General features: G+C 39.8%; 1 protein-coding gene across 3 annotated transcripts in view; it reads left to right on the top strand.

Moving 5' to 3' along the window:
- Nucleotides 1–25,641, top strand: part of EXOC4 (exocyst complex component 4) — a 739,217-nt gene that overhangs the window by 185,135 nt on the left and 528,441 nt on the right. For all 3 annotated transcript variants that reach the window (XM_084787371.1, XM_084787373.1, XM_084787372.1), the window contains exon 8: nucleotides 17,877–18,022. In XM_084787371.1, the coding sequence (XP_084643497.1) occupies nucleotides 17,877–18,022 (146 nt within the window). The remainder of the gene's footprint in view (nucleotides 1–17,876; nucleotides 18,023–25,641) is intronic.

Below are 25,641 nucleotides of genomic sequence, written 5' to 3'. Positions count from 1 at the left end.
GAGTTCCTGAGCAGCCAAGGCTACACAGAGAAACCTTGTCTTGAAAAAAATAAAAATAAAAAAATAAAGAAGATAGCATCATTTTCATTTATATTCTCTCTCACTTTAGCCCTCCCCCCTTCTGTCTCTTTCTGTAATTTGGGGCTAAAATCCTGTTCTCATAATCTGCCTTCTGATCATTTGTGCTCTGTTTCCTCAGTTTTGCTATTCACATCTTCATTGGAGAGCATGTCTGAAAGATTTTGTGGTTTGTGTGTGCGTGCGTGTGTGCGTGCATGTGTGTGTGTGTGTATGTGTGTGTGCGCGCGCCTCTGATTTTATTTGATGTGTTATCTATTATTACTAACCGTGGGTCTTTATTGTGATTTTTCTTTTCTGTTACAACATTTTTTGTTTGTTTTCCTGGCAGTCTTTTTTATTTTTTTTTTATTTTCCCTGGTTCCCTTTAATCTTATACGAATGACTGTCTCTCAGCCAGTTTTCGCTTGAAAGGTTTCTTTTACTGTTGCAAGAGGCCGTTTGCTTTATGTGCTGCTATGGTTGTCAGGACTTCCTGAGAGCCTTTTGCTTCCCACGTTGCAGTTGCTCTCCTGCCACTTTCTTTTTCCTGTTTACCCCCCTCATAGAAGAGCAGCTCTATACAGACCCATTGTTGCCCTCTGTTGGAATGTGAGGATGTGCTTCTTCTTAGCCTCTTGCCTAAATGTCCAGGTGATAATTAAGGAAAAGTTTCACTGCTAGAAATTAGTTGTATGAGAATGCAGAGAAAAACATGAGTATTCAAGTAAAAATCTGGTTTTGTGATTGCATTTTCCTTGCCTATGGTGTTTTACAATGGTATCGTCAGAGCTCTGTCTTATGCACTCTCCAGATTCCAGGAAACTTCTTCAGTTTGAATGGCTGTTCCAATGAACGTGGACAACTGGTGTTGCACGAGGAGGAGAGTGAGCTGGGAGGGCCGGCAGCCTCTCAAACCCGCAGCGCTGTGGTCTAGAGTGTTGCTCAGCATTGCTTCTTTGCAATATAGCAGAAGAGGGGGAGAGGCTTTCTGCACCTTTTCTGCACAAGCAGGTGGCTTTCCCTTGGAGCAGCGTCATTAGATCATCATGTGATGCTTTAGCTCTGTTTCCTCAGCCTCGGTGGGGACTCATTAAACATTCTGGCACTGGCTGTATTTGGATCTAGGTTTTGGCATTATGAGCTGTTTTTATGTTTTTTTTATTTATAACTCTTAATGGCTATGTTGGTGAGATTGTGGGATACTACTCCTCAGTTTACATCTTAACATTTAAACTTTTTAAGATTTCTGCTTGCAGATTGCCTACTAAGTTGCAAGTTAGAGTAATATCTCCTTTTATTTCATATTTCTTAGTTACACATGGGATTTTAATGTATATTAAATATATATTTAAATGTATATTATAAACATGGGCCAACATATTTAGGAAGTCAGAAAATTTGCTAGTCAATCTATTTTGTGTTAGAAAGAAAAATCATTTATATAACTGAATGGCTTTCTGCTTTTCATAGGCTCATGATATTTAATATTTTCATTTTTCTAATTATATATTTCCTATACCTTCATTCCTAGGCATGAATTATTTAAAATTAAAATATTGTATGTATATGGGTATTTTTGTAAGCACGTATGTCTGCACCAGGTGTGTTCCTTGTGTCCACAAAGGCCAGAAGAGACCATTGGATTTCCTTGAGCTAGAGTTACAGATGCTTGTAAGCTACCACGTGGGTGCTGGGAATAAAACCTGGATCATCTGAAAGGACAGCCAGTGCTCTCAGCTTCTGAGTTCTGTCTCCATCTGCTAGGCATGACTTATTTAAATATTGTGAGGGCAGATAAAGAGTTTTAAGGAAGGTTGGAGATGACCTGGCTCTGATTTGAGTCTCAGCTTCACTTAAAAAAAAAAAAAGCGGGGGGGTGGTGGTGGTGGTTAAGGGTTAGACTCATCATCTGGACTGCTGTCCTAGGAATAGAGGAAATAGTGCTGTGATGCTGGTGTCTGTTTACTAGGATTTCTGGCATGGTCCTTGTTTCCAGTTTCTTGTTATTCTAAACTTGCTCAGTTCATAACTCATTGCTGTATGGAAAGAAGTTAGATATTTTGAATGAAATGACAGTATGCTGTGACAGATACAGAGATGAACTCTTTGACCATTATCTTTCTGAATGAAAAGTATTGATTGGGCTAAACACCATGCAACCAATTTATAACCTAAATCACTCTTAGTAGTTTTGATGTTATTAACATCATTTGTTGCCTTCTGTCTTCCTCACTGAGAGGAGTTGAAGGTCTGGTTGTCATCCTGATGTGCTGAGTAGCTTTTCTAGTGAAAGAAGTGCAGAACAAGCCAAAGACAGAACAGAAAAGAATGAAAACATTGGGAAAGACACAGCAATAATATCAACACATATCTCATGTGGCCATTTTAAAAAATGACTGATTTTATATGTAGTTTAGGTAGAGAATTTGTACCTTAGGCTATGGAAATAGGGGGTTTGTTCTGGTAATACAAAGCAGTAAATATATCTGAGGTGAAATCTGATGACTAGACTGGAACAGTGGTACAGCCCAGGCTTCCAGAAAAGACAAGAATCTTCTATCTTCAACACCCTCTGCCATCTTCAAATCTCACTCAACCTTCAGTTCTCTGCCAGAGAATTACTAGTGCTCACCCATCAGGATAGGCTTCTCTATAAAAGTTGTTTTTTACTAGGCTGTTCTGATTCTCCCCTCTTGTGGGATTGCTGAAGCAGCTGGCAGTGAGGAATGTACCCTGTAGAAACATGTTCTCCGTGATAGTGACAGAGTAGCCGACACAGTGTTACATATGTGAACTACTAGCCTTTGTGCTTACTGTAAGAAAATGAGCAATTTTGGACATTTGAAATATACGTCTCTTAAAATTCTGCCACGTGAGGTTAGTTGTTCAATTCTATGATCCATTTTTCTATTTTCCTCCTGTTAAAGTGTCCTATAACAGCATCAGCAGCTGTACATCAATCTTTCTGTTATGTAAAGTCTGCCTGTGTCCATCCTCTATCAGTCTGCAAGCTTATCATGACATATGTACATGGGTAGGATTGTTACCTTTTCTGGAAGGAGAATAAGCTATAAATATGAACGAGGCTTTAAAAGAGACTAACATAAATCACTAAGAAAAATCTGTAGTCAACCATGGGACTATAAAAATCACTGTGAATTATAAATAATGCAACAAGGTTACAGAAATCATTTTATGTAAAAGTGAAAGTATATTTCCTCTTGCTACACTAAGGCTCAGTGATTTTAATATTATTGGTCAACCAGATTGTATGTGGAATATCATCTAGTAGAAATTTGCATAGTGAAAGTTCTTGCAGATAATTGATAATATGGGCACTGATGCTCACTAACTAGTGGGGATTGTATTTACTCTGCATTGCTGTGAAGGCATTAAAATAAATCTCTGTCACTTGTTAATTATAATGTTATACATATATATTTTTTATGGAAAGGTCTGTTTTGTATAGTTCAGGCTGCCTTCAAAGTGCTGAATGTAGCCAGGCTGGCCTCAAATGTGTGATCCTTCTACCACAGACTCAAGGTCCTGGAAGGCAATGTACACCCATACTGAGCGCCCTCTTTTCTAATTGCTCTTGATAAGTAGTGTTCAGGTTTTTAAGTCTTTGACAATCAAAATCTGTATTAAAAGCTTCAGACCTTTATCTCTGACTTAGTTGAAGTCATTTTCCCCTGAAACTAGTGGTGACTTTTATAGCATTTACATAGAAAGAACCCAAAGAGTTTTCTTAAGCATTTTTTTTCTCTTATATCTTCTTGAGTAATATTTTCTTGGGAAGTTAATTGTAAATAGATGTTTATGAGCTTTTAAGTATGTTGTGAAGAGAATAGTTGTTATTAAAGCTATTGTATTACCTCTTAGCTAGCAATCATGACATCCATGCTGAAAAAAGTTTTGATTGTATACTTAATGCAGTTAAAAATTTGTGTGTTAAGTTTACTAGTTTATTTTGAAATGGATGGTTTTCCTCATTAAACTGTTTTATTCATGACATTCAGGGTGAACAACTTCAGTTAATATAGGTGATAAAGTACAGGTGTAGGGCACAGTCTTTTTTCTTAGATAGCTTCCCAGCTGAGATCAAACTAATTCCATTTTTAACAGCATTGGCATTTCAAAACAATATATGATTAAGTTCATAGTTCTGTGATGCAGACTGTTTTTAAATGTCAGTCTTAAAGGAAACCAAAGTAGGCCAACATCATACCTCTACTGTTACTCACTCATAACCACTCACAGTCTCGAAGTATTCTGTTTATAAGAGTTTAGGAAACATTGTTTCAAACTGGAAATTTTCTCCACACTTAACAGCCATTTTACTTTATTTATTTAATTTTTTACTTTCATTGAATGTCTGTGATTTACACGTCATGCACCAAAATTCTCCCCCCCCCCCAGTAAAATAAAACAAGCAGGCAAACAAAAAAAAATCTTGTTACAGAAGCTTTAGTGTATTATGCAGTACAGCCTTTTGTCCACATATGTTTACTTTCAAGTGTTCCTTGCTATGAATCATGGGTCTGGCTTGAGGCCTACACTACCGTTCCCGGATCCTCACTGTCAGATATCCCATTGTTGTCGTGTGTCAAGGAGATTCTTAATCTTTGAATCTGCAGGTCTGGCCCCTTCATGTGTTCCAGCAAGTCATACATGGGGTAGATGTTGGGGTGAGGTACACTCAGAGCCCTGGATCAGGTCCTACTCCCATGTCCTCAGGGCAGGGTCTGCTCTCCTGCTCCCATGTCATCGTGGCAGGGCCAGCTGTTACCATGGCAGGGTTGACTCTCCTGCTCCCATTCCTCAGAGCAGGGTCCACTCTCTCATTCCTCTGTCCTCAGGGCAGGGACCACTCTCCTCCTCCCATGTCATCATGGCAGTGCCAGCTGTTACCATGGCAGGGTTTGCTCCCCTGGTCCCATGTCCTCAGAGCAGGGCCCACTCTCTCATTCCTCTGTCCTCAGTGCAGGGCCAGCTCACCTGCTCCCATGTCATTGAGGCATGGCCTGCTCTCCTGCTCCCATGGCATCAGGGTAGGACTGGCTCACCCGCTCTCCTGTCCTCAGGGTGGGGCCCAGTCTCCTGCTCCCATGTCCTTGGGGCGGGGCTGGTTCTTCCACTTCAGTATCCTCAGGGCAGGGCCAGCTCTCCAGGTCCTGTGTCCTCAAGGCACAGCCAGCTCTCAGGCTCCCATGTCCCCAGGGCTGGCTCACTTGCTCCCACATCCTAAGGGCCAGCTCTCCTGTTTTTGTGTCCTCAAGGTCAGCTCTCTTGCTTCCATGTTCTCAGGGCCAACTCTCCTGCTCCCATTCAATTCACCAGATTGTTGCTGGCCATCAAGGCCTGGATGGCCTCCTACTCCTGTGGGTACTGGATCTTGTGGGCCATCAAGCAAGTGGCAAGTGGAGGCCCCTCAAAGTCTTTGTTGAGTTGCTTGCAGAAACCATTGAAGTTGGCCCAGCTCAGCTTCTTGTCCCAGGGAACTTGTGGCTCTTTTGATTCATGCCTCCCGAATCTCTGGTTCCATGGAGTGCTCCATGTGCCATGGGCCCCCGTCTAGTTGCTTCCCCTAGTATCCATCTCTGCACTATCCAGCTCTCCGAACTGAGCATGGCCTAGGCCCGTGAGAAGAGATCCGTGAGGCCTATGGCATGGGCGATGCAGTCCTCGCTCAGGCTGGACTCAAACAGCACCCAGTCCTCAAAGGCCATCTCCTTGGCCTGCACTGTGCTGGGCTGCAACCGAAAAGTGGTGGTGGCAGTGGAGGCTGCCTGGGGTCCCTGGGAGCTCACTGTAGTGTGGTCTCATGGTCCTGCGGCCGGAGGGCATGGATGATCCACATGGCAGGATTTCCTTCTTTCTGGGAAACACCAGCACTGTGTTTTGGAGCTCTCAGTGTGGTCCTTTGGTTGCTGTGCAGTCACTGCTGTTCCACGGATCAGACACAGTGTGTCATTGACACCATCTTGGATGATCTTGGCTTGGGTTTTATTTATTTATTTATTGTTTGTTTGTTTGTTTTTTGAGACAGGGTTTCTCTATGTAGCCTTGGCTGTCCTGGACTCACTTTGTAGACCAGGCTGGCCTCGAACTCACAGCAATCCTCCTGTCTCTGCCTCCCGAGGGCTGGGATTAAAGGTGTGTGCCACCACCACCTGGCTTTGGGTATTTCTAATACATTGCGCTAAGTATTTCTTCCCAATCAGGCCACTCTTGGGGGGGGTGAACATTTTTTATGTAGCTCTGGAAGACAATCATCCTCCTCAGAATGCATTGAGGACCTCATCTTTTGAACCCTGTGGACCCTAGCCCACCCCATTTATTATTTTTTTTTATTGCATTTTAAATTAACTTCCTCTTAGTAGTTCCCTCCGCTTTTGTGTGAAGCTGAAGGTTATGGAAGATAAGCCCCCTGCCCCCACTTAGAACAGAACATATTTCTAAGGTAGCAATAGGTGACATATAAGAAACATACTTTAAATATCTCCTAAGTTTGTATCCGTAGAGCCTCTTTTATTGCAGTGAGTTCTGGGCTGCTCTGAGGGGTGTTATAGTGCTGAGGAACTGGAAGGTTAAAGTGGTAGGTGTCGAAGGAAGCTGCTCCTTTTGGCTGTTCCTGACCTGGCGGTGGTCTGACTAGGTAAGCGCTGATGTCAGCTGTATTCCTGCACATGAGATACGCACAACTGGGAGCTCACAGATGGAAATCACTGCTATTTAGACTTAAAAACCTGGATGGTCTGCTTATACTGATTGTGATGTTAAACATTAAAAGCAACAGAATTTCATATAAAATGAAACAGTTTAGCTCTTAGCTGGGCCCTCGTATCCCAAATCATAAGCTGATATTATTTGTTAGTTTGAGAATTATTGATTTTTATTAGATTTAGCCTCTGAAAATATACATATTAAGAAATAATTTATGAGGCTAGTCTGCTTCCTTTCTGTCTTGATCTAAGCCAGAACGTCCTTGGGTTATACTTCTGTAAACCAATTGAGGAACATTCTGTCTTCATCCATGGGCCTTGATTCAAAGAGATTTTTACCAGTAAAACGTAAATATAAAGAAGTGGAAACGTCCTGCAGCTCTGTATTGTCTAATCTGCGTCTGTGTTACCAGAACTGGATGGCAGAGTCATCATATTTAAAAGGACCACCAGATTCTATTGGAGCCATCATGTAGCAGGAAAAGTTTTGCAGTATTGTTTATAGGTATAGAAGAAACAGGAGTTGTATCAAAGCCAACAATGGAACCAATAACTGAGTATACATAGTGTGAAAGGTGTCTCTCTCACGTCTGACAAACGGTTGCCTTCTGGAGTGCAGACTCACAGTTTACATTCACATGATCACATCATCGAGGAGGAGGAATTTCACATGAGCTACTCTGGTACCGAAACCACAACCTATATTTTGGATTCTGCGTAGATGTGTCAGGAAACCTAGGCGACTGACTATATGAAGCTCCAGTACCTCTTTTAAAAGGTGTGGATAGTCACTTTGCACGGAATAGGAGAAGAGCCTTTCCAACTTCACATAGCTTAGATGTCTTAGAGCCCAGGATGAAGTTTACAATAGATAGTTTGTGGATCTGAGTCAACTCCACCTTAGCATGTAGCATGGCGATTGAAAGTGCCTACATGAATACTGCTTCTGTGAATAAATGGGAATATGCCATAAAAAAAGATAGAGCTGAGATAAGAGATAAGCACCAAGCCAATGGCTGGAATCGGCTGGTGGGGTACGTTGTTCAGTGATTGTGTAAGTGTACAGAGAGACAAAATATCATAGTTGCTCGGAATAGAAGAGCCCTGCAGAGCTGTGAGAAGTTCATTTGTGTGTGCTCATTACCTGGTACACTGTGTGCATACATTGCATGTATGTTGCAGAATGGGCAGGAATACTAGTGAAAGCTTAATATTTGTGTTAGGCCATGAAAAGAGACTGAAGATGACCTACAGGGGAATGACATTTTTTAAAATTATTTTTTATTTTTAATTAGTAAGGTTCTGTGCCGCGCACTAGCTTGAGTTGGTGAAACAACTTGCCAGTCTGAGTAGAGGCCTCTTGTACATATTGTAGTGAGGATTGATTAATTAGAGGCTGTTTTTGTTTTTTGAGACAGGGTTTCTCTGTGTAGTCTTGGCTGTCCTGGACTCACTCTGTAGACCAGGCTGGCCTCCAACTCACAGACATCTACCTGCCTCTGCCTTCCCTAGTGCTGGGTTTCCAAGGCGTGCCCACTGTGCTCTGCTAAGAGGTTGTTTTTTTGTAAAAAGACCAATTCCTGGAAATTTATGTCCCCTGCTCCTTTCTTTTCTCCCTCCTTTCCTTAATAGAAATCCTATCCTGATTATCTCATTTTGTTGGGGAACCCTGATTCCCGAGCACTTAGTTGGTGGCCTTGAATGAGGGAGGCAAGAGGAGGAGAAGGGAAAGGAAGAGACTGGATCTGACACCTTTTATCCTTTAGGGTCCTATAATAATAATGTGGTACTTCTCTGCTGAGAAGTTCCGTCCGCAGGCTAGTCTCCCACTCTGATCCAGGCCATTCTAGTTGTTTTAGAAAGGCTCTATCCAGTAGAGGCTAGTGTGGCAGCCCAGAGCACCCTTGTTCTGCGTAGAGCTCGTGCTGAGTGGGACCCCTCTGTCAGCGAATTGCATCTCACTACTTTAAAAAAAAAAAAGACATTTGGTGAATTGAATCATCAAACATGAGTCTCCCCAAGGCTGTTCTCTGGAAGAGGGAACCTCTGCTTTAAAGATCTTGAGTTATTGAGCTGTAATGAAGGACTCGGTTAAAATTATGAATCCATGAATTATGCTCTTCCCTAGTGGCTCTTGTTCTTAGACCCCTTTCTAACCGTGTAACCTGCCCTTACATAACCATGCAGTGCATTGTCACTGAGGGAGTTCTCCGAACCTCAAGTGTCTTGTGTTCTTCTGTGGCAAATTTAATCATAATACCAGATACCCAAAATACAGATTTCTTATAATAGCAGTAGCTGTAGCTCCAGCAGTAATGGCGAGAATACAAATTTCATAGAACAAACAAACAAACAAACAAGTGTTGTGGGTAGTTTAGGTTGGGCAAACAAGGATTTTTTTCTCAAAATTTTAGGAATGCAAGGGGAGAATTTGAAGTATCCTTAGAAACCATAGTTTCTGAGGCATTTTTTCCCATTAATGTTTACCTGGATTAAGGATATTTACTTTCTTGGGCTACATAGTATAATGCAAATTTTTTTTTTTTTGATTATTTGAGTCCTGTACTTATTTTGTCTCAAGCAAATTTCACATGAGCTCACATGAGCTACTCTGGCAGATGGGATAGTAACTAAACTGGAACCTGTATTTTGAATTCTGTGTAGATGTGTCAGGAAACTTAGGCGACTGTATGAATGGAGCTCCACTAGCTCCTTTAAATGGTGTGGATAGTCACTTTGCAGTGAATAGGAGAAGAGCCTTATTATTGCATCTGCTGTTGTTGTATCTGCTTCTTCTTCAGCTTGAGAATTGGAGAGAGCAAGTATTAGTGCTGGTGTGAACATCTGGCCTGGGTTTAGGATTCAGCTCATCCTACCGCAGAACATAGGCCTTCAGAAATGGTTGTCAAGTGCAGTCCAAAGACACGGTTTTGCTTTTTCAATTGTGATGATACTATAATTGATCAAATATATTCTTTATAGGAATCATAAGTTCTTATTGGAGTTTGAGGAGATGTCATATTCATTTGTCAACATGTCACTCCAAGGACACAGGTGCATTGAATTTATGGAAAAGTGCCTTATGTTTCTCCCAAGACATATAACTATGAAACAGAAGTGATTGAAAAACGTGGTTTTGGATTACTCCTCAGATGGAGAGCAATTAAGATCTGTCTGGAGATGGCATCTCCCTGTAATTCTCAGGTTTCCTGTGGCATAGGTGGAGGTCAGGTGCAGGAGAACCACAGAGGGATTTTGGAGACCTGCAGATGTCTTCTTCTCAGAAGAGAGGCCTGCAGCAAGTCTTCTCTGGCAGAGAGAATATTCCACATTTTAGTCAAGTGCATGATTAACTTTGACATTTGGAAATAGAACTTCATATAAAAATAAGCATGGTAGTTTTGCATGTTTAATTAAGATGTTTAGTTCTTGTCAAGACTGATATTCTCCCCTCCCCCTGTGAAGGGCAATATATTCTCAACTTCTGAAATTTCAGAAACCTGTACTTAACCTTTAATCGTTATTCCATTTACATGGAAATCTGATTAACAACTTTTAAAGTTCATGAGCTCCTGGTAAATGCAATTAAGACCGTTTTGGGGTTTGTTATTAAGAGCTGGCATTTAAGGAAGACTAGGATCTGGCTACTGTTGCTGTCTTCTCTATAGCAGGATGTCTTAAGCAATTAGCAGAGAACATGAGGTACACGAATTGTACTGTATTGCTTCTGCGTTAACATGGTTGCTATTTAAATAGTTTGCTACCTTTTACTTCTCTCTGACTTGCTCTCTAGCATGAGCTCATTACAGAATGGGAGTTGGTGCCCAAGCTAACTAGGCGGAGGTGTGGTGCTCTGCAGAATTGCAGGTGTTAGGCACAGCCCCTCCTCCAGATACACTTTTTTACTCCTGTTCCCAGGCGTACAGTCTCAGATGGTGTGCGACCATATTCACCATCCTCCTCTATTGAATTTATACCATTTCAGCTCTGGATACATTATGAGAAAAATAACTCAGGGTATGCAACTATTTTCAGAATGCATGTATTTCAGCTATTGTCCTTGAGTGATAGGTGCAAGAAGGAGGAAAGATGGTACAGGTACATGTCATTTGCTTTATAGATGAACTATATGGTGATATCGACTGGTTGGGTGACATACAATTCAGCGGGGAAAGTTTCTATTGGATCATTGCTGTGTATGAAGCACGATTTGCTTCACTCCACTTAGTAACATAACTGTGCTCCCTTTGATGAATGCAAGCAATTAGTAAAGGTACTTTATGTGTATTGTGGGCTGCTTTTTAATATTTAGAGAGGATAAGTAAAACAATGAGGCCAGATATGAAGAGAGGCAAATTAGCAATATATATTGCATATAACTATAGTTAATAGAATACTTGAACCTTGATATATTTCTGTAGTGTAAAACGTTTATGGTCAGAAATTTTTTTCAGTAAAAGATCAGAATAAAAAGGGAAGTATTCAAATAAAATACAGTTAGATGAGAAAATAAATCTAAAATAATTAAATTTTACACCAGAGTTATCAGCGTGTCCATTTTTGGACCCTAGAGTTTCTGTATACTATAAACTAATTTAAATCATTAATATAGCTCATTTGATTAACCTTTAAATTTATTATCAACCTCATTTGTAACAAAAAGATAAATGAAGTAATTTAGTTTTTGTTCTGAATTAATATGTAACTTCTTATTAGAAATAGTGTGCAATAATCATAAACCTAGTATAGATGTGAAATTTTATATTTGAGATGCAATCTCTTTTTGAAAATTTGAGCCTACAAGAAGTCCAGAGTGAATGATTTTAATTGAGTTTTAATTACAAAAAATTTTAAAGGATATTTAAGCTCTATATGAAACTGTGGTAATACAGGGTTTTATGCAACGTGCTTTCTCATCAAGTTATATAAGGAGGTTAAGTGATAAGTAAAAGTTAAATATCCAGCTGTTTATGGTTAGTTGCCAGGTCTGGGGAAAACAGCTGTGATGATTGCTGGCCATCCTGGAAGAACTTAAAGGTACAGAAAAGGTTTTGTGCACAGTATGGGAGCTGACTGGTTCTTACAGCGGCGGATCTTTGGCACCCAGAAGGAACTTCCTAGTTAGGGACAATATTTTCAGAGCACATTACATAGGAACCTAATTCTGGAATGGCCAGTTGAATTTGTCTTTGTGGACTCCTTTATTTATCTCTGTATCCAAGTACTATGTCCTTAGTGCTTTCAGCTTTGTTACCTCCCAGTCTTAACAGCGTTCCTCTCAAACTGCAATAGGACAGTACTTAGCATGGTTCCTAGCACTCTGGAGATACAAACAAATGTTATTGAGGCTGGATCTGTGCCTTCTATTTCTGAGATCTCATTTTGAATGAATTATAAGCGATTTTTAATGTGTGTCAATAGTCACATGTTACAGATAACCAATATAAAAGAGTCTTTAGTAACTAAACTGCTAATTGAAAATACTGAGTCTTAGGCACTTAATTGAATAAACTCTCTCCAGAGAGCAATTTGGCTCTTTTCCAAGATGCATTAACTCTTTGGGGTCATTAGGGTAGCACTTACTGCATTGAAGCAGAAATTTAATAAATGCTACTCCCATGATGTGAGTAAAGCAATGTACCTGAGAAGGCCTGAAGTTTCACCATGGGTGCTGTAGCTCTACCCTGGGGAGCTCCTCTGTGCCTGTGGAACATCAGTGAGGAGCTGCCCTTTAGCGTATATTACTTTCAATTCAGGTGACCTACTAGCGAGCCACTGTACTCCTTATGGAGCCAGGCTAGGTATCAGAGTTACAAAGAAAAGCTTTGGCTTGAATTCAGAGGAAAGGCAAAAAGGGCCCATAAAAAAAGAAACAAACAAAACAAAACACAAAGGAAAGAAAACAAACCCCTGCCGGGAGAAAGCCTTGGAGAAACTCCAGTAGCTGGATAGGTTTTAACTGGAATGAAATAATTGGATCCATAGTGAAGGTGTGCAGTAATCTCCTGGAAGGCGGGAATCACAATGTCTTTTCAGTGCTTTTATTCCCTTCATTACCTCAGTATGTGATATGTACAATATAGGTGTATATATGAAAAAGTGTGTACATATATGTGTGAACTATGTCTAAACAAAAAGCTTTTTAAAAATTCCATTTTCTTGAATATTTCATTTCCTCACCATGTGAATATGGACTACTTATTTCTACTACTAACCTAACATTAGGGAAAAGGCCAGCCAGCCTCTTTTGGAATCTCTTCCGTTTGGCTGTGAGACTATTGATGAGTAATACTAATCTGTTCTACCTCCCCAAAGGACAATATGTTTATATCTCATAGCAAGATGCATACAGCTTATTGTCAATATAAGACTAAAGAGAAGGTGCACGAAAGGATCATTATTCAAAAGTTCCGAAGATAGAGATGATACCACTGTAGGAAGCCAAAATCTCAAAGCTCTTTTTCCTCACATATACAAAGCCATCTTCTCCTTGGTGTATGGATTCATGTTAATTTTAAGCCTTCAAATTTTATACTTAGTTTTAGAAAATTCTGTATGCATAACTACAAACTTCCCATAGGTAATATGCTAAATAAGTAAGATTAAATGGTTAGTGAGACATTCATTCAGTATGATGTTACTAGTGTCTCAGAAATTTATGAACCTCAGAATTTTACTGCTGCATTTGCATCATGGGATTTCAAACCAACACCATAGCAACTGCTACTGTAAGAGTACAGTAGCAGAAGTGCCTGCCTTCATTTCAATTTCTGTAATTTTTAAAGCTGTATATACCCTTGCTTTGTTGAGAGAGCCACTCAGATTTCTAAGTCCTCAAAAACATGGTGAAGCATGGTTTCTTCAGGAGATACATAGATTTCAAAGGTTTTTCCAACTGTGCCTTTGTGTTTCTTCTCTTCGGTTTGACAAATTAAAGCCTTACAAGTTAAATGTAAAATATCCAAAGACTTTGGCATTTATTTTTGTACTCTCAATCAATACATTTTTCAATTATTGCTATTTATAAATCTGAAGGAAATTAGTACCTATGATAGGAAGGGAATACTGAGCCTCAGGAATGTGGGACTACCTCATATAGGTTTTCTTGGGTGGATATATTTTATTAAGTATAATGATATTCCCCAGTGTTCTGACTTTATATGACCTTGATAAAATGGAAATCTGGACTAATGGGCATGTGTTTAAAATATGTATGTGCAATTTGGAAGATATGATGCATTGCCTACCAAGAGGTAGAATAATAATGAAATTATATAGTTTTATTGTTTTATTTTGATGCTTGGGATTGAACGCTGTTTACCAGTGAGCTGTACTTCATGCTGCTGGTTATATTTCACACTAGACCTCTGATGTTTATCAAGATTTTAAATTAGAGGACTTGGCTTACTCAATTCAGTCATGTTTCCAGCAGTATATGATTAGAACTTTTTTAGTTGTTCCTTTTTGAGATATTTAAAACTATACCTTTCCAAATTTTGTTATAAAAATGTTATGTGATTTAAAAACAATTACTTTTAGCTAGTCATAAATGGGATTGGAAAGAGACTCAAGCACAGTGGAACAAACTAATGCCACATCCATTTGGCCTGGGGTTCAGGTCATGCCTGGCCCTTTTGGATTTTACTTGTCTTACAGATTTGGGTACACTGTGGCCTTTCTACTTTGGAGACTACCTTTAATTTGCATATAACACCGTGTGTATTAAGGTTCTAATCAGAAGCTTTCATATAAATAGTGCTGTTTATTGGATGGTTTTATGGTAGAAATGAAATAAAATGCTGTAAGAAACATAGAAGTTAAGGGCTAGCATTTTAAGGGAGGTTTTGGGGACTACTTACTTAATAATATGGACAATGGTACTTTTATGGTTCAGAAGAGGGAACAGCTGGCCGAGAATGTCCTGCAAAGCAGCCGCTGGAGAGAAGACACTGGCACTACTCTAGGAAGGATTGTCTATTAGGGCCGGCGTGATCTACTCTAGGATCCGAGAAATGATGAGGCACATCCATATCCAGGGAAGAATTGAAGAGGTAGACTTGATTCAAGCATTGGGTTCCCAGCACAGCTCGTGGGGTGATTTGTCAGTGATGTTTGGAAGTACTGGAGTAGTAAGAGAAGCAGAGCATTGGATGAACCAAGCTGTCAGAGGGGGCAGCGATGAAGAGGTAAGACAGTCATTAGTCAGTGAGGACACATGAGAATGTATCAAAAGACAGTTTTTTGGTGCAGGAATTGTGTTTGAAGATGCATCGGTTGGGATTGGGCACCACACAATTTCTTGTTCTCTATGTCTGGATTAGTTATGGCTTTCTGTAATGATCCCTATCTGTTGAAAAGAGAGATATCCTGTGATCAGTGATTAGAGTTAGATCTACTGTGGGAAAGAGGACAACATTTAGAATGTAGTTAGGTATTATGCTGGTTCAGTAAGTTAGTGGTTGTAGGTGCTCCTCCAAGATCCATGACTCAGTAGTCCTGGGTCGTTGGTTAGGTTCCATTACTAGCCCTGACATCATATGTACGTACACACACACATACAACACACACACACACACACACACACACACACACACACACACACACACACATATATATACACACATGTATATGTGCACACATAGATTAATTATATGGATTGAACAGGTTATATTTATGGATTCAGGTATAGATATTATGTCATAGTCAAATTCATATAGAGAACAAGGGGGTACATAGGAACTATTAGGGAGAGAAAAGGGAAGGATGAAAATAATTTAATTATTATAATTAAAAATTGTTAAAGCAATCCTGTATTTAAGTTCAAGGCAAGTGAGGATAAAAAAGTCTGTAAAATGAAAAGGCAACTGATGGAATAGCTGCTTGTATCTGAAAATAATTCAAGTTTTAGCAAAGCTGATTTTGTCATTGAAATGTGACTAAGTTATGTCAAGTATACACTTACACATGTGAGAATATAGTTTGTGAGAAGCACCAGCAGGAAACTGTATCATGGCAAAGGAAGCAATAGATATGAAGGCTACTTTTAGAACGCTGGAACCTAAAGACAAAAAGGAATTAAAGATTACAGATAGCACATAATGAACAGAGGTAAATCTTGTTGAAAAGATGGAAGTAGGATCTGTTTGTAGATAGAGATAAACTGCTGGAGAGAAATAGCCAGCAAACAGTGCTGCAAGGCCACAACTCAGGGACGTTACTGATGTGGAGGAAAAGAACACTGATCTTAAAGATACCTGGGCTTAGGGGGGGGACTTGTTAGTTATGTCCTGCTTGGTCAGTGATTTATTGTGCAAGGCCAGTTATTGAGTCCTGAGACATTAAGCAATGCCCTACAAGAATTGCCTGGCCTAATGTAACTGTTTTAGCAGGAGCCTCTCTTGGTTGTGTTGGTGTTAAGGCCAACACTGGACACAGTGCCGTATCACTTTGAAAGTACTTTGAAGCTGGGCCCTGTGACACTTGCCTGTAATCCCAGCACTCAGGGAGCCAGAGGCAGGCAGTTTCCTGTGAGTTCGAGGCCAGCCTGGTCTACAAAATGAGTCCAGGGTAGCCAAGGCTACACAGAGAAGCCCTGTCTTGAAAAACAAAAACAAAATCAAAACAATCAAAAAAAAATGTAAAAAGAAAAATTATTTCTGAGTTTCTAGCTTTCTTTTGATCGCAGCATCAATTACCATCTTGCTAGCAACTCTCACAATTTACAATTTGATCAAATTCCTCAGTTGAGCTGTTAGAAGAGACTCAACCCAGTGCCGCCCTGATACCACGTAGTTGAGTGATCTTTATCAGAGATGCTATGTGTTGCTAACTGCCTATGAACTTGATGGATAATACTCCAGTGGTCTCATAAATAAATACAGCATTTTCCCATTCTGTTACAGTATTTTAGTGTTTTCTGTTCAGTTCTTACTATACAGAAGCTATTGCTACTTGTAGCACTGCTCTTGAAATGAGCTTGAATGTACAATACCGCACAGAGTTCTGGTCATGAGCACAGGATTTGGACCAGGTTGAAAGTAGGCCATTTGCAATTTTAAGACCCAATGCTAATTCTACTTCTTCAACTACAAAATGCAGAAAGAAATTCAGACTTCATAGATTTAAAATTCCAAAAATGCTAATGTTCACATCTATTTTCTTATAGTTCAGCACAGAATAGTGTGGGTATTTGCTTATGGCAGAGACTTAGGCTTCAGAATTGCTTTTTAGTTGTGATATTTAAAATGGAGTTTAATGTTCAGTGAGTTACTTGTCAGTTTAGACCTTGAGTCTCTCTTTGATAAGCATTTCCTTGTCCCCTGGCTAGTTTTTTTCATGATAGACATGAGTTTAACTGTATTAGCATTAGTAGGTATTCTTAAGACTATTGTGCTTTCTGTTCCAGATTTGTATTTTTTTATGAATGTGTTTCCAATTCTGGTAACCATATTTGATCCTAGCACAGGCTCCAATGCTTGTCTCTTTCATGATCTTATAAGGAGTACCTGTTCGAAGTAGTTAATCACAAAAATAATTTCCTTTTCTTCTTTTCAAGATAAATGGCAGTTCTAGTAAGTTTCTGCAGGTTGCCAGCACTGTGCTTCCTAGGCCTTTCCTGAACTAGGTTTGCTGGCATGCTTAGCTACAGTGCTGGCAAAATGAAGGGCCACCCAGACTCTGACCTTAGTCCACCAGGGATCCTTTGTAGCTCCTGCACCTCTCAGAACCCACAACTGAATACATCCGAAGAGATTAGTACCTTGCCTAGAGCACAGTAAGTGTTCAGTAAATATTAGGCCATTGCTGCTAATGCTGATGACCTTTGGAATAATGATTAAATGCCAAGTAAGGAAGAATTTTGACTAATTCACTCAGCACACTACCCGGCATGTTTCAATGCTTACAGCTTCCTGTTCCTCGTGAATTGCTAACAAGTAAATGATTGTATGGTTATAATAAAGCTTTTCTCATATCTCTTGACTAGAAGAATGAATATCCAGGTTAATATATCCTGAAAGTCTTGGATTAGGTTTTAGAATATATTTGTAAGACAACACATGTGTAAATGCACCTGCTTATCTGATTGTGCAGATGCTGTTGAGAGAGTACTTGGATATGAAGAACACACGCACCGCGTCAGAACCATCAGCTCAATTAAGCTATGCCAGCACTGGACGGGAGTTTGCAGCCTTTTTTGCCAAGAAGAAACCACAAAGGCCAAAGAATTCTCTTTTCAAGTACGTGTCACAGTGTTGAGAGGTACCAAGGTGTGGGGAGCCAGCCTGGCACTGGAGGACTTGTGCATCTTCCACAGCTACATCCCCAGCTGAAGCTGACATGAGCAGCGGTAGGCGGGGACCAGAGTTTATGTTGTTTCCCGTTGCCCTCCTGTCCTGGGAAGTTCGGAATGGCTATTAGACTGTCTATGACTCTGAGTACATTTTTAAAGCTTGTTTCTTAGAGATTTATAGAAAATCTAGGAAAGCCAAACTTCCCAGGTGTGTTTGGAGAATTTTAGATGAAATTAAAGGAAATGAAATACACCATCCTTGAAAAATCTCTGTGTCAAGAATTAACCTTTGTTAGTACAGTTACGCAGCTCTCCCTAGCTAAGCACCATTGGGCTTTATGTGGTTAGGTGTTTAGTAAAGGAGCAATCCAAAAGTTTTTAATTTTTTCTTAATTACCATTTTAGTAAGCTCTAGTATGCCGTGTGCTCAGAGTATGCATTTTGTTGTGGCAGTTAGTAGTTGATAAGTTAGCTGACACCTGGTGCTAACTGAAGGCTGTCTAGGTACAGGATTTGACACAGTGTGAGTTTATCAAAATGATTCCAAGTAAGCAATTTAATTTGGTATTAGCAAAGTTTTAGCAACTGTACCAGCAGTACCTAGCCTTTTTTTTTCTTACCAAGAGCTGTAAATGTGAACACCTTCATAAACAAAAAGTGATATATGAGAGAAATTAAGTAAATCACGTAAAGTAATATAGCCAGCAAGTGGTAGTGAGGATACAAACAAGGAGAGAAAGGCCTCTCGCTCTGGAATCTAGTTCGTGTCTCCAGCTGGTTGAGCATAGAAATCCTTAGTACAACTGACAAATCACAGTGGCTTGCAGAGACAGTGTTTCTTTTTCCCTGAGATACTCAAATAGCGCCATTAAAAACAACACATAAACTACACTTGCTGAGGGCCTGTGTGCTCATACCCTTTTAGCTTAACTATATACATAGTCTGTTTTCATTCTTGAATTTGAATGATGATCTTTGTAAACCATCACAAAATTTTATTTGCAAAAAGGAAGAAAAATTAAGAGATATGCATATTATATATTTTATTATATATTTTAATTAGTTTTTGAACTAACTTTTGAAATTTTCTTAATCTTTGAATTTGATTATAAATTATATTTTTTGAACAATAAGACTTCAACACTTCAACACCACCCTCCCTCCCACCCCCTGTGTGCCTTGCACGCAAGCACACCATTTCAGTGCCATTTTCTCTCTTTAGTCTTGTACTCCTGTTTTGGGTGCATATTACTGTTGTTTTCTTATGTCACTTGGTCTTTCCTCTCTTTCTCCTTCCCTCCCTAGACCTCCTTCCTTTGAAAGCTACATTTACCCTTTGCCCTATGCACTTCTTCTTTCTGTCAGAAACACCAAGATCAAAAGCAAACTGGGAAGGAAAGGCCTACTTTGGCTTATGTTTTCAGTTTAGACCATTCTTGAGGAACTCAGGGCGGAAAATGAAGGAAGAACTGTGTGTGGAAAGACAGGGTAACACTGCTTACTGATTTGCTCTCTCCCTCTGTGTAAAAGTAACTTTTATTCACTTCACGTAGTAGTTGTCTCTGAACTATGGCTCTGCAAGCCACAGTTGTTTCACCTCAACTGTTCTGGCTCAAAACTCCTCTCCAAGCTGACTGATTCAAACTGGCTTCTCTCAGCTTCTCCTGAATCATTCTCCTTCTGAATTCCATGAACTAAACTGAACCAAACTGCATGAACTCAGCTGAACTGCCTATACTGTGCTGTACTGAAGTCTCCTATACTGTCTTCTCTCAAGTAGCTTCTCTTTTTTTCTCTCTTGAGCATTGGCCATATGGTATTCTGTCAGATCTTTCTCTGATTTGACACTTTGTCTGCCATTCAATTAGACATTGCTTTCAAACATGGGTGCTTTCTTCTACCAACTGACTTTACCTTCATTGTTTGGCATCAAAGCTGTGTGCTAAGGTGTGTCTGCATTCCAGCCGGATCACACAGGACTAGAAGATCTTTGAATGTCATCAGAGTAGCCATATTGCTGGATTATATTCCCCATATCTTCCCTTTTTCTCTCTAAGCTAAAAATTATGTATAGTTAACTATTATGTAAGAAACATTCATCAGTCCCCAAAACTTAACAGCCTAAATGTGCTTTTGAAGATCTATGGTTGTGATGATCCTTCATAACTGCAGTCTTGCTCATCTGTCTTAAGTAACAGTCCATTTCAGCATCAAGGTCTTCCGATCTGCCAGTGTGATGAATGAACTGTCCTTTTTCAGCTGGTTTGTTGAACTGTCTTCATGCAGGGGAATCTGCTTTCTGTTTTGTCTGCATTGCTGTCTCTCTGCATGTCTTCCTTGAGTCCTGCATTTCATGTGGAAGCTTCTCTTATTTGGATTTATCAATTGTGAACCTATAGTTTTTCATCACCTGTGGAAATATAGGCAGAACCTCTTCCCCAGTGCAACACTTTCCCTGACTTCCAGTCTGATGTTAAAACATCTTTAAAATATACAGGTTGATCTAATTCAGCAGGCTATCTAAAATCCAGTATCTTTCAGCTAATCTCATTCCCTCTTTGTGTTTATCAATTTACAAGTAGAACTTTATGAATCCACACAGAAACTTGACCCTTAGCCACTTGCTTTCCCTGCCCAGTGGCACACAGTGAGACAGCCTTCTCACCCATTTAAACACAGAAACTACCAAGCCATATTACACAAGATGTTAATATACACTATGTCCAATCCCTAATTAAATTTCTTTATTTTTCTCTGTGGATTGCTGACAGGAAATGCCTGGCTCTAATTATTTGTTGCCAGTGTAGAAGCTAACCCATTTAGGGAGTTTCCTATCGGTAAAGGGTTACCTCATATATCACTTGCTGATCTGCATTCATTAGTCCAGTCTTATCGTAACTACACCTTCTACAAATCCCAGAAAGCTAAGGTCACCTGAAGACACTGTAGAAACTCCCTTTTAGAGTGACCTTGTCTCACAAGCCAAAGCAACAGACATTTCAATATCTAGAATTATTGGCCATTGCTTGTACAGTTACATGGTCATTAGGGTCAATACCAGCAGTAGTTCTAATCCATTCATCCGTGGGTGCTGACCAAGCTTTTAAAGGTCTAAGAGCTCCTTTACACTCCAAGTTTACATTTTCAAAAGCTAAAGTATCAATTAGTACCTGTTTTACATCTGGATTTGCTAATGCCCTGTTTATAGCAGATGTCAACCTAAGTAAGTAAGTAAAATCTCTTTGAGGCCTTGGATAATCATTGTGAATGACAGATCTTTTTTCCTTATTCCTCTTAAAGCTGCTAAAGTACATTATATAATAATAGAGTCATCAAATTTTATCTACTGTCTTAAATCGGCAAATTGACCTTCACCTAATAATTGATCTTTCAAAATATTGAGAACCAGATTCCAGTATAGCTCCTTCTAAGTCTTTCCAGTCTTGGTTGAAAATCCTGTTTTAGGTAGCCCAAGTATTTAACATTTGTATTTCATAGGGTGAGTATATTCCGTAAATTACTAGTGATTCTTTAAAATGTTTAAATCTAGTATTTTAGCAGGATTACAGATTAGTTGTTCATTTTTGAATTTCTACCATTTTCTGACACTTTGTTCCTGGGTGACTGGGAAAGACAGTAGGGGTGGTCACCTTTCCTCGGTTTCAATAAGAGGTGGCACTATAAGTTCAATGCACTGTCTTGATTTTTAATTTCATTAGGTTCCCAATTAAACATTTCCTGTTCTCTTACTTCCTCTGTCTTCTTTTCCTCTCAAGCCATTGTATATTCTTAGCTATTTTTTCTTGTTGTACAGCTATTTTTCTACCTTTGGTGCATTTTTCTTGTTGTATAGTTATTTTTTCAACTTTTTTGATAGGGAATATATAAAGGTTGCAACTGAAAGTAGGGACGAGCTTACTTACTACTGAAGTGGATCTGAAGTGGAGTTTCTAACTTCTCTAAATGGAAGAAAAGTCTGTTTATATAATTAAAGTTATCTTTTGGGCTGCCATACTGCGATTCAGTGTCTCAGAGCCTACTGTTGCTATGGAGCCTCCTTAATCTCTTTGGGCATCTGGTTGAACTTGAAGAACTGAAGTTTCCTCTGGAGATGGTCTCAGGTGAATTTCTCCTCTGCAGCTTTCTCTCAGATGACTCCTGTCCTCTGTGACTTCTGTCAGGTGTCCTCTGCTTTTTGTAATATTGGTGGGCTTTGTTCTTCAATCACGCTGGGTTTTCCTTCCAACCATGTTGAGTGCCATATGTAAATATGTATTTTATTCACCTGATGTAATTGTCATTTCCAAGGTTTACTGTATCTGTCTGCTAACCTAGGCCTAGTCCAGGAAGCTTCTAGCCTCTGTACAATCTTATCTAGGCCTAGAATGTTTTCAGCCACTGAAACTTACTGTTGAATAAGCTTAGCCTTTCTACCTCTTCATGAACTCATGGAATTTGGGCTCAAACTCATGTCCATGCTGAGTGATTCAAACTGTCTTCTATCATCTTCTGACTGAATCACTGTGTTTGGCCTCAAACTAACTCTAGCAGTCTGTTCTAATCTTCTCAGCTCTTGTCATCCTCTGACCCTGTCTTCACCTGTTTTTAGCTTGTTCTCTCTACAACCTGTCTCTCTAAAAATGTTCTGGTATAACTGTGTTTCCTGTCTCTCTCTCTGTCTCTATCTGTCTATCTGTCTCTCTCTCTCTCTCTCTCTCTCTCTCTCTCTCTCTCTCTCTCTCTTTCTCTCTCTCTCTCTGTGTGTGTGTGTGTCTGCAGTACTCTCTCAAGTAGCTTCTCTTTTCTCTCTCTTCTGAGAGTTAGGTATATTCTATTCTGTCAAATCTTTTCCTGATTTGTCACTTTGTCTGCCTCTGAATTAGATGTCACTTTTAAACATGGCTGCTTTCTTCTACCAACTAAATTTACCTTCATTGTTTGGGATTAAATGTGATCAGTAAGGGCACGTCTGCATTCCAGCTGATCACATAGACCTACAAGGTCTTTTGGTGTGATCGGAGCATCACTGTTGCTGGATTAAAATTTTGCTACACCTCTGGGTTTGTCAGCCAACTTTTTTTAAAAAATTAATTTATTCATATTACATCTTAGTTGTTAGCCCATCCTATGTATCCTCCCATTCCTCCCTTCCTCCCACTTCCCCCCTACTCCCCTCCCCTCCCCTATGTCTGTGTCTGAGGGGGACCTCCTCCCCCTGTATATGCTCATAGGGTATCAAGTCTCTCCTTGGTGACCTATTATCTTTCCTCTGAGTGCCACCAGGCATCTCCATCCAAGGGACATGTTTAAATATGGGGCACCAGAGTTTGTGTGAAAGTCAGATCTCCTTCTCCACTCAACAGTGGAGAATGTCCTGTCCATCGGCTAGTCTGAGTAGGCATTCGAGGTTTACTGCCTATTTTTTCCTTGGCTGTTGCCATAGTTTGCGGAGGACCCCAGGGCCCAGACTCGCCTGTAGTTTTTCAGGACCCGCTGGATCCTTCTATTTCCTCTTTCTCCCAGGCTTCTCATGCCTAAAGTCTCAATAGGATGACCTCCCCTCTTACCCGCTATCCTAGTAGGTACAGTTTTTCATGGGGATGTACACCTTGGGCTAATGTCTCGATATAAGTGAGTATATACCATTTAGCTCTTTTTGCTTCTGTATGAACTCACTCATTATGACAATTTCTAGTTCAATCCATTTGTCCACAAATTTTGGAAATTCCTTGTTTTTAATAGCTGAGTAGTATTCCATAGTGTAAATGTACCACAGTTTCTTTATCCATTCTTCTATTGAGGGACACGTAGGTTGTTTCCAAGTTCTGTCAGCCAACTTTTTAATACAGTGTAGGCCTACTGTTAGACCCTCCTACAGCAATTAGCACTAAAAAATTGCCCCAAATGTTCATCTGATCATGACTGTTCTTCATTGACTTTCTTTTTTTCCAGGTTTGTGTCATGTTGACAATAAAAAGTAGCAGCACACCCTTCTAAAGCTAATTGCAGAAAGCAGGCTTTGAGATTTTTCACAGCTCTCAGCCATCGCAGTCTTCAGCCCCAGACCATGCAAACACTTTCCATCATTTACTGTTGGCTAAATTGTGGCATAAGGAGGGGGGAAACAAAGCTACTAATTATTAGAAGTGAAAAACATTAATTTAAATAATTGGTATATATTTATTATTATTGGGCAGTAATAAAATTCATCATTGTCCCAGAATTGGATAGTTATATAGATCTGCTCACTTTTAACTTGGTTCGGCTGTTAATGAGCCATGCAGGCCTGAGTGTGTCTCATGTCTGAGCATGCCTCAGTGCCTTTGGCTATAAAATAGGGAGTTGAGACTGAAGAGTCTCTTATGCCCCTTTTAGTATAAAATTATCACAATCTATGACTTGGTGCAAACATGAAGAGAATTCATGAATAGCAAGTCTATCAAGTCATAAAGGACTTAGATTGTGGAGAGCTGTAATCTGTTCCTGCAGAATCTGTGAAGAGCTTTATTACCCTCCTTAATTGCCCTTAGCCAAGGTTAATTGTGTTTAAGTTCTCTCTTATTGTACAGAGTGTATTTTTTTATTCTTTGCATGAGAGTTTGTTTTTTCCTTTGCCGTCTCTGATCAATAGCTGCCAGCATGCTTTTTGGAGGTCAGTGGCTTCTTTCCTGCGCTTGACTGGCAGGTGGCACTTTTGAAGTACTGCACACTTTGCCTTCCTTCCGGCTCTTTGTGCCTCTTAGTTCTTGGTAGGGTGCAGAGAGTGGATCAAGTAACTGAAGCATTTCCTTCAGAGGCTGATGCTCATCTTGGTATTCATCTTCCTTGTCAAGTACTGGATAAAAGCGACGTGATTAAGAAAATGATGCTCCTTTCTTTTTGCCAGTTACTGATCCTGTGGACTCTGCAGCTCTCTTCCTATGCTGTTGACCCTTTAGAGGCAAATTTCTTAGAAGGATTCCTTTTTTTCTTGGCTTCTTATGCTGGCTTTGAAAACCTCAGATGTGAAATGGAATCTGTTATTCATCAAAGGATTTTCTATTTGATATAGTCATAATTTACTTGGTTTTATTCATGCTATAAGCTATTCTTTATGACTACTTTGTTTTCTTTGTTTTAGCTTTTCAAGACCCATTCTTATCACAAGTCTATTTTCTGTGTTTCTGACCTTTATAAACAGTTCCTCGAGAATATTTAAATGATGCTGTATGGCCAACAACTAGGAGCCATTTGGAAACAGACTTTTTAGTGCATTTAGAGAGACCAGTGATGCCTTGCTTTGCTGATATCATTGTTCATTTCTAGAATTTATGTGCACTAGTCTTTTAACTCAGCAAGTCAGGAAGCAAATGGCTCTGAAAAGCCAGTGTGTCTGCTGCTGCAGCAGCTAGTCGGCGATGGGTTTTGGTTTGGGTAATAGCTTAGTTGGAACGACTTTGCAGGGTACACTTGTTGCTGCATATGTAGGCATGCTGGCAGATGACGACAATAACAATGATAATGATCTAAAGGTATTCGGAAGAGGAGGTAGGTTATTATTATTCAAGGTGAAATGGACAGTGAGGA

The sequence above is a fragment of the Acomys minous genome, assembly GCF_964271855.1.
Source record: "Acomys minous genome assembly, chromosome: 6".
Classification (NCBI taxonomy): Eukaryota; Metazoa; Chordata; class Mammalia; order Rodentia; family Muridae; genus Acomys; species Acomys minous.
Note: the sequence above shows the minus strand (reverse complement) of the source record. Positions and strands in the feature narration are given on the sequence as shown.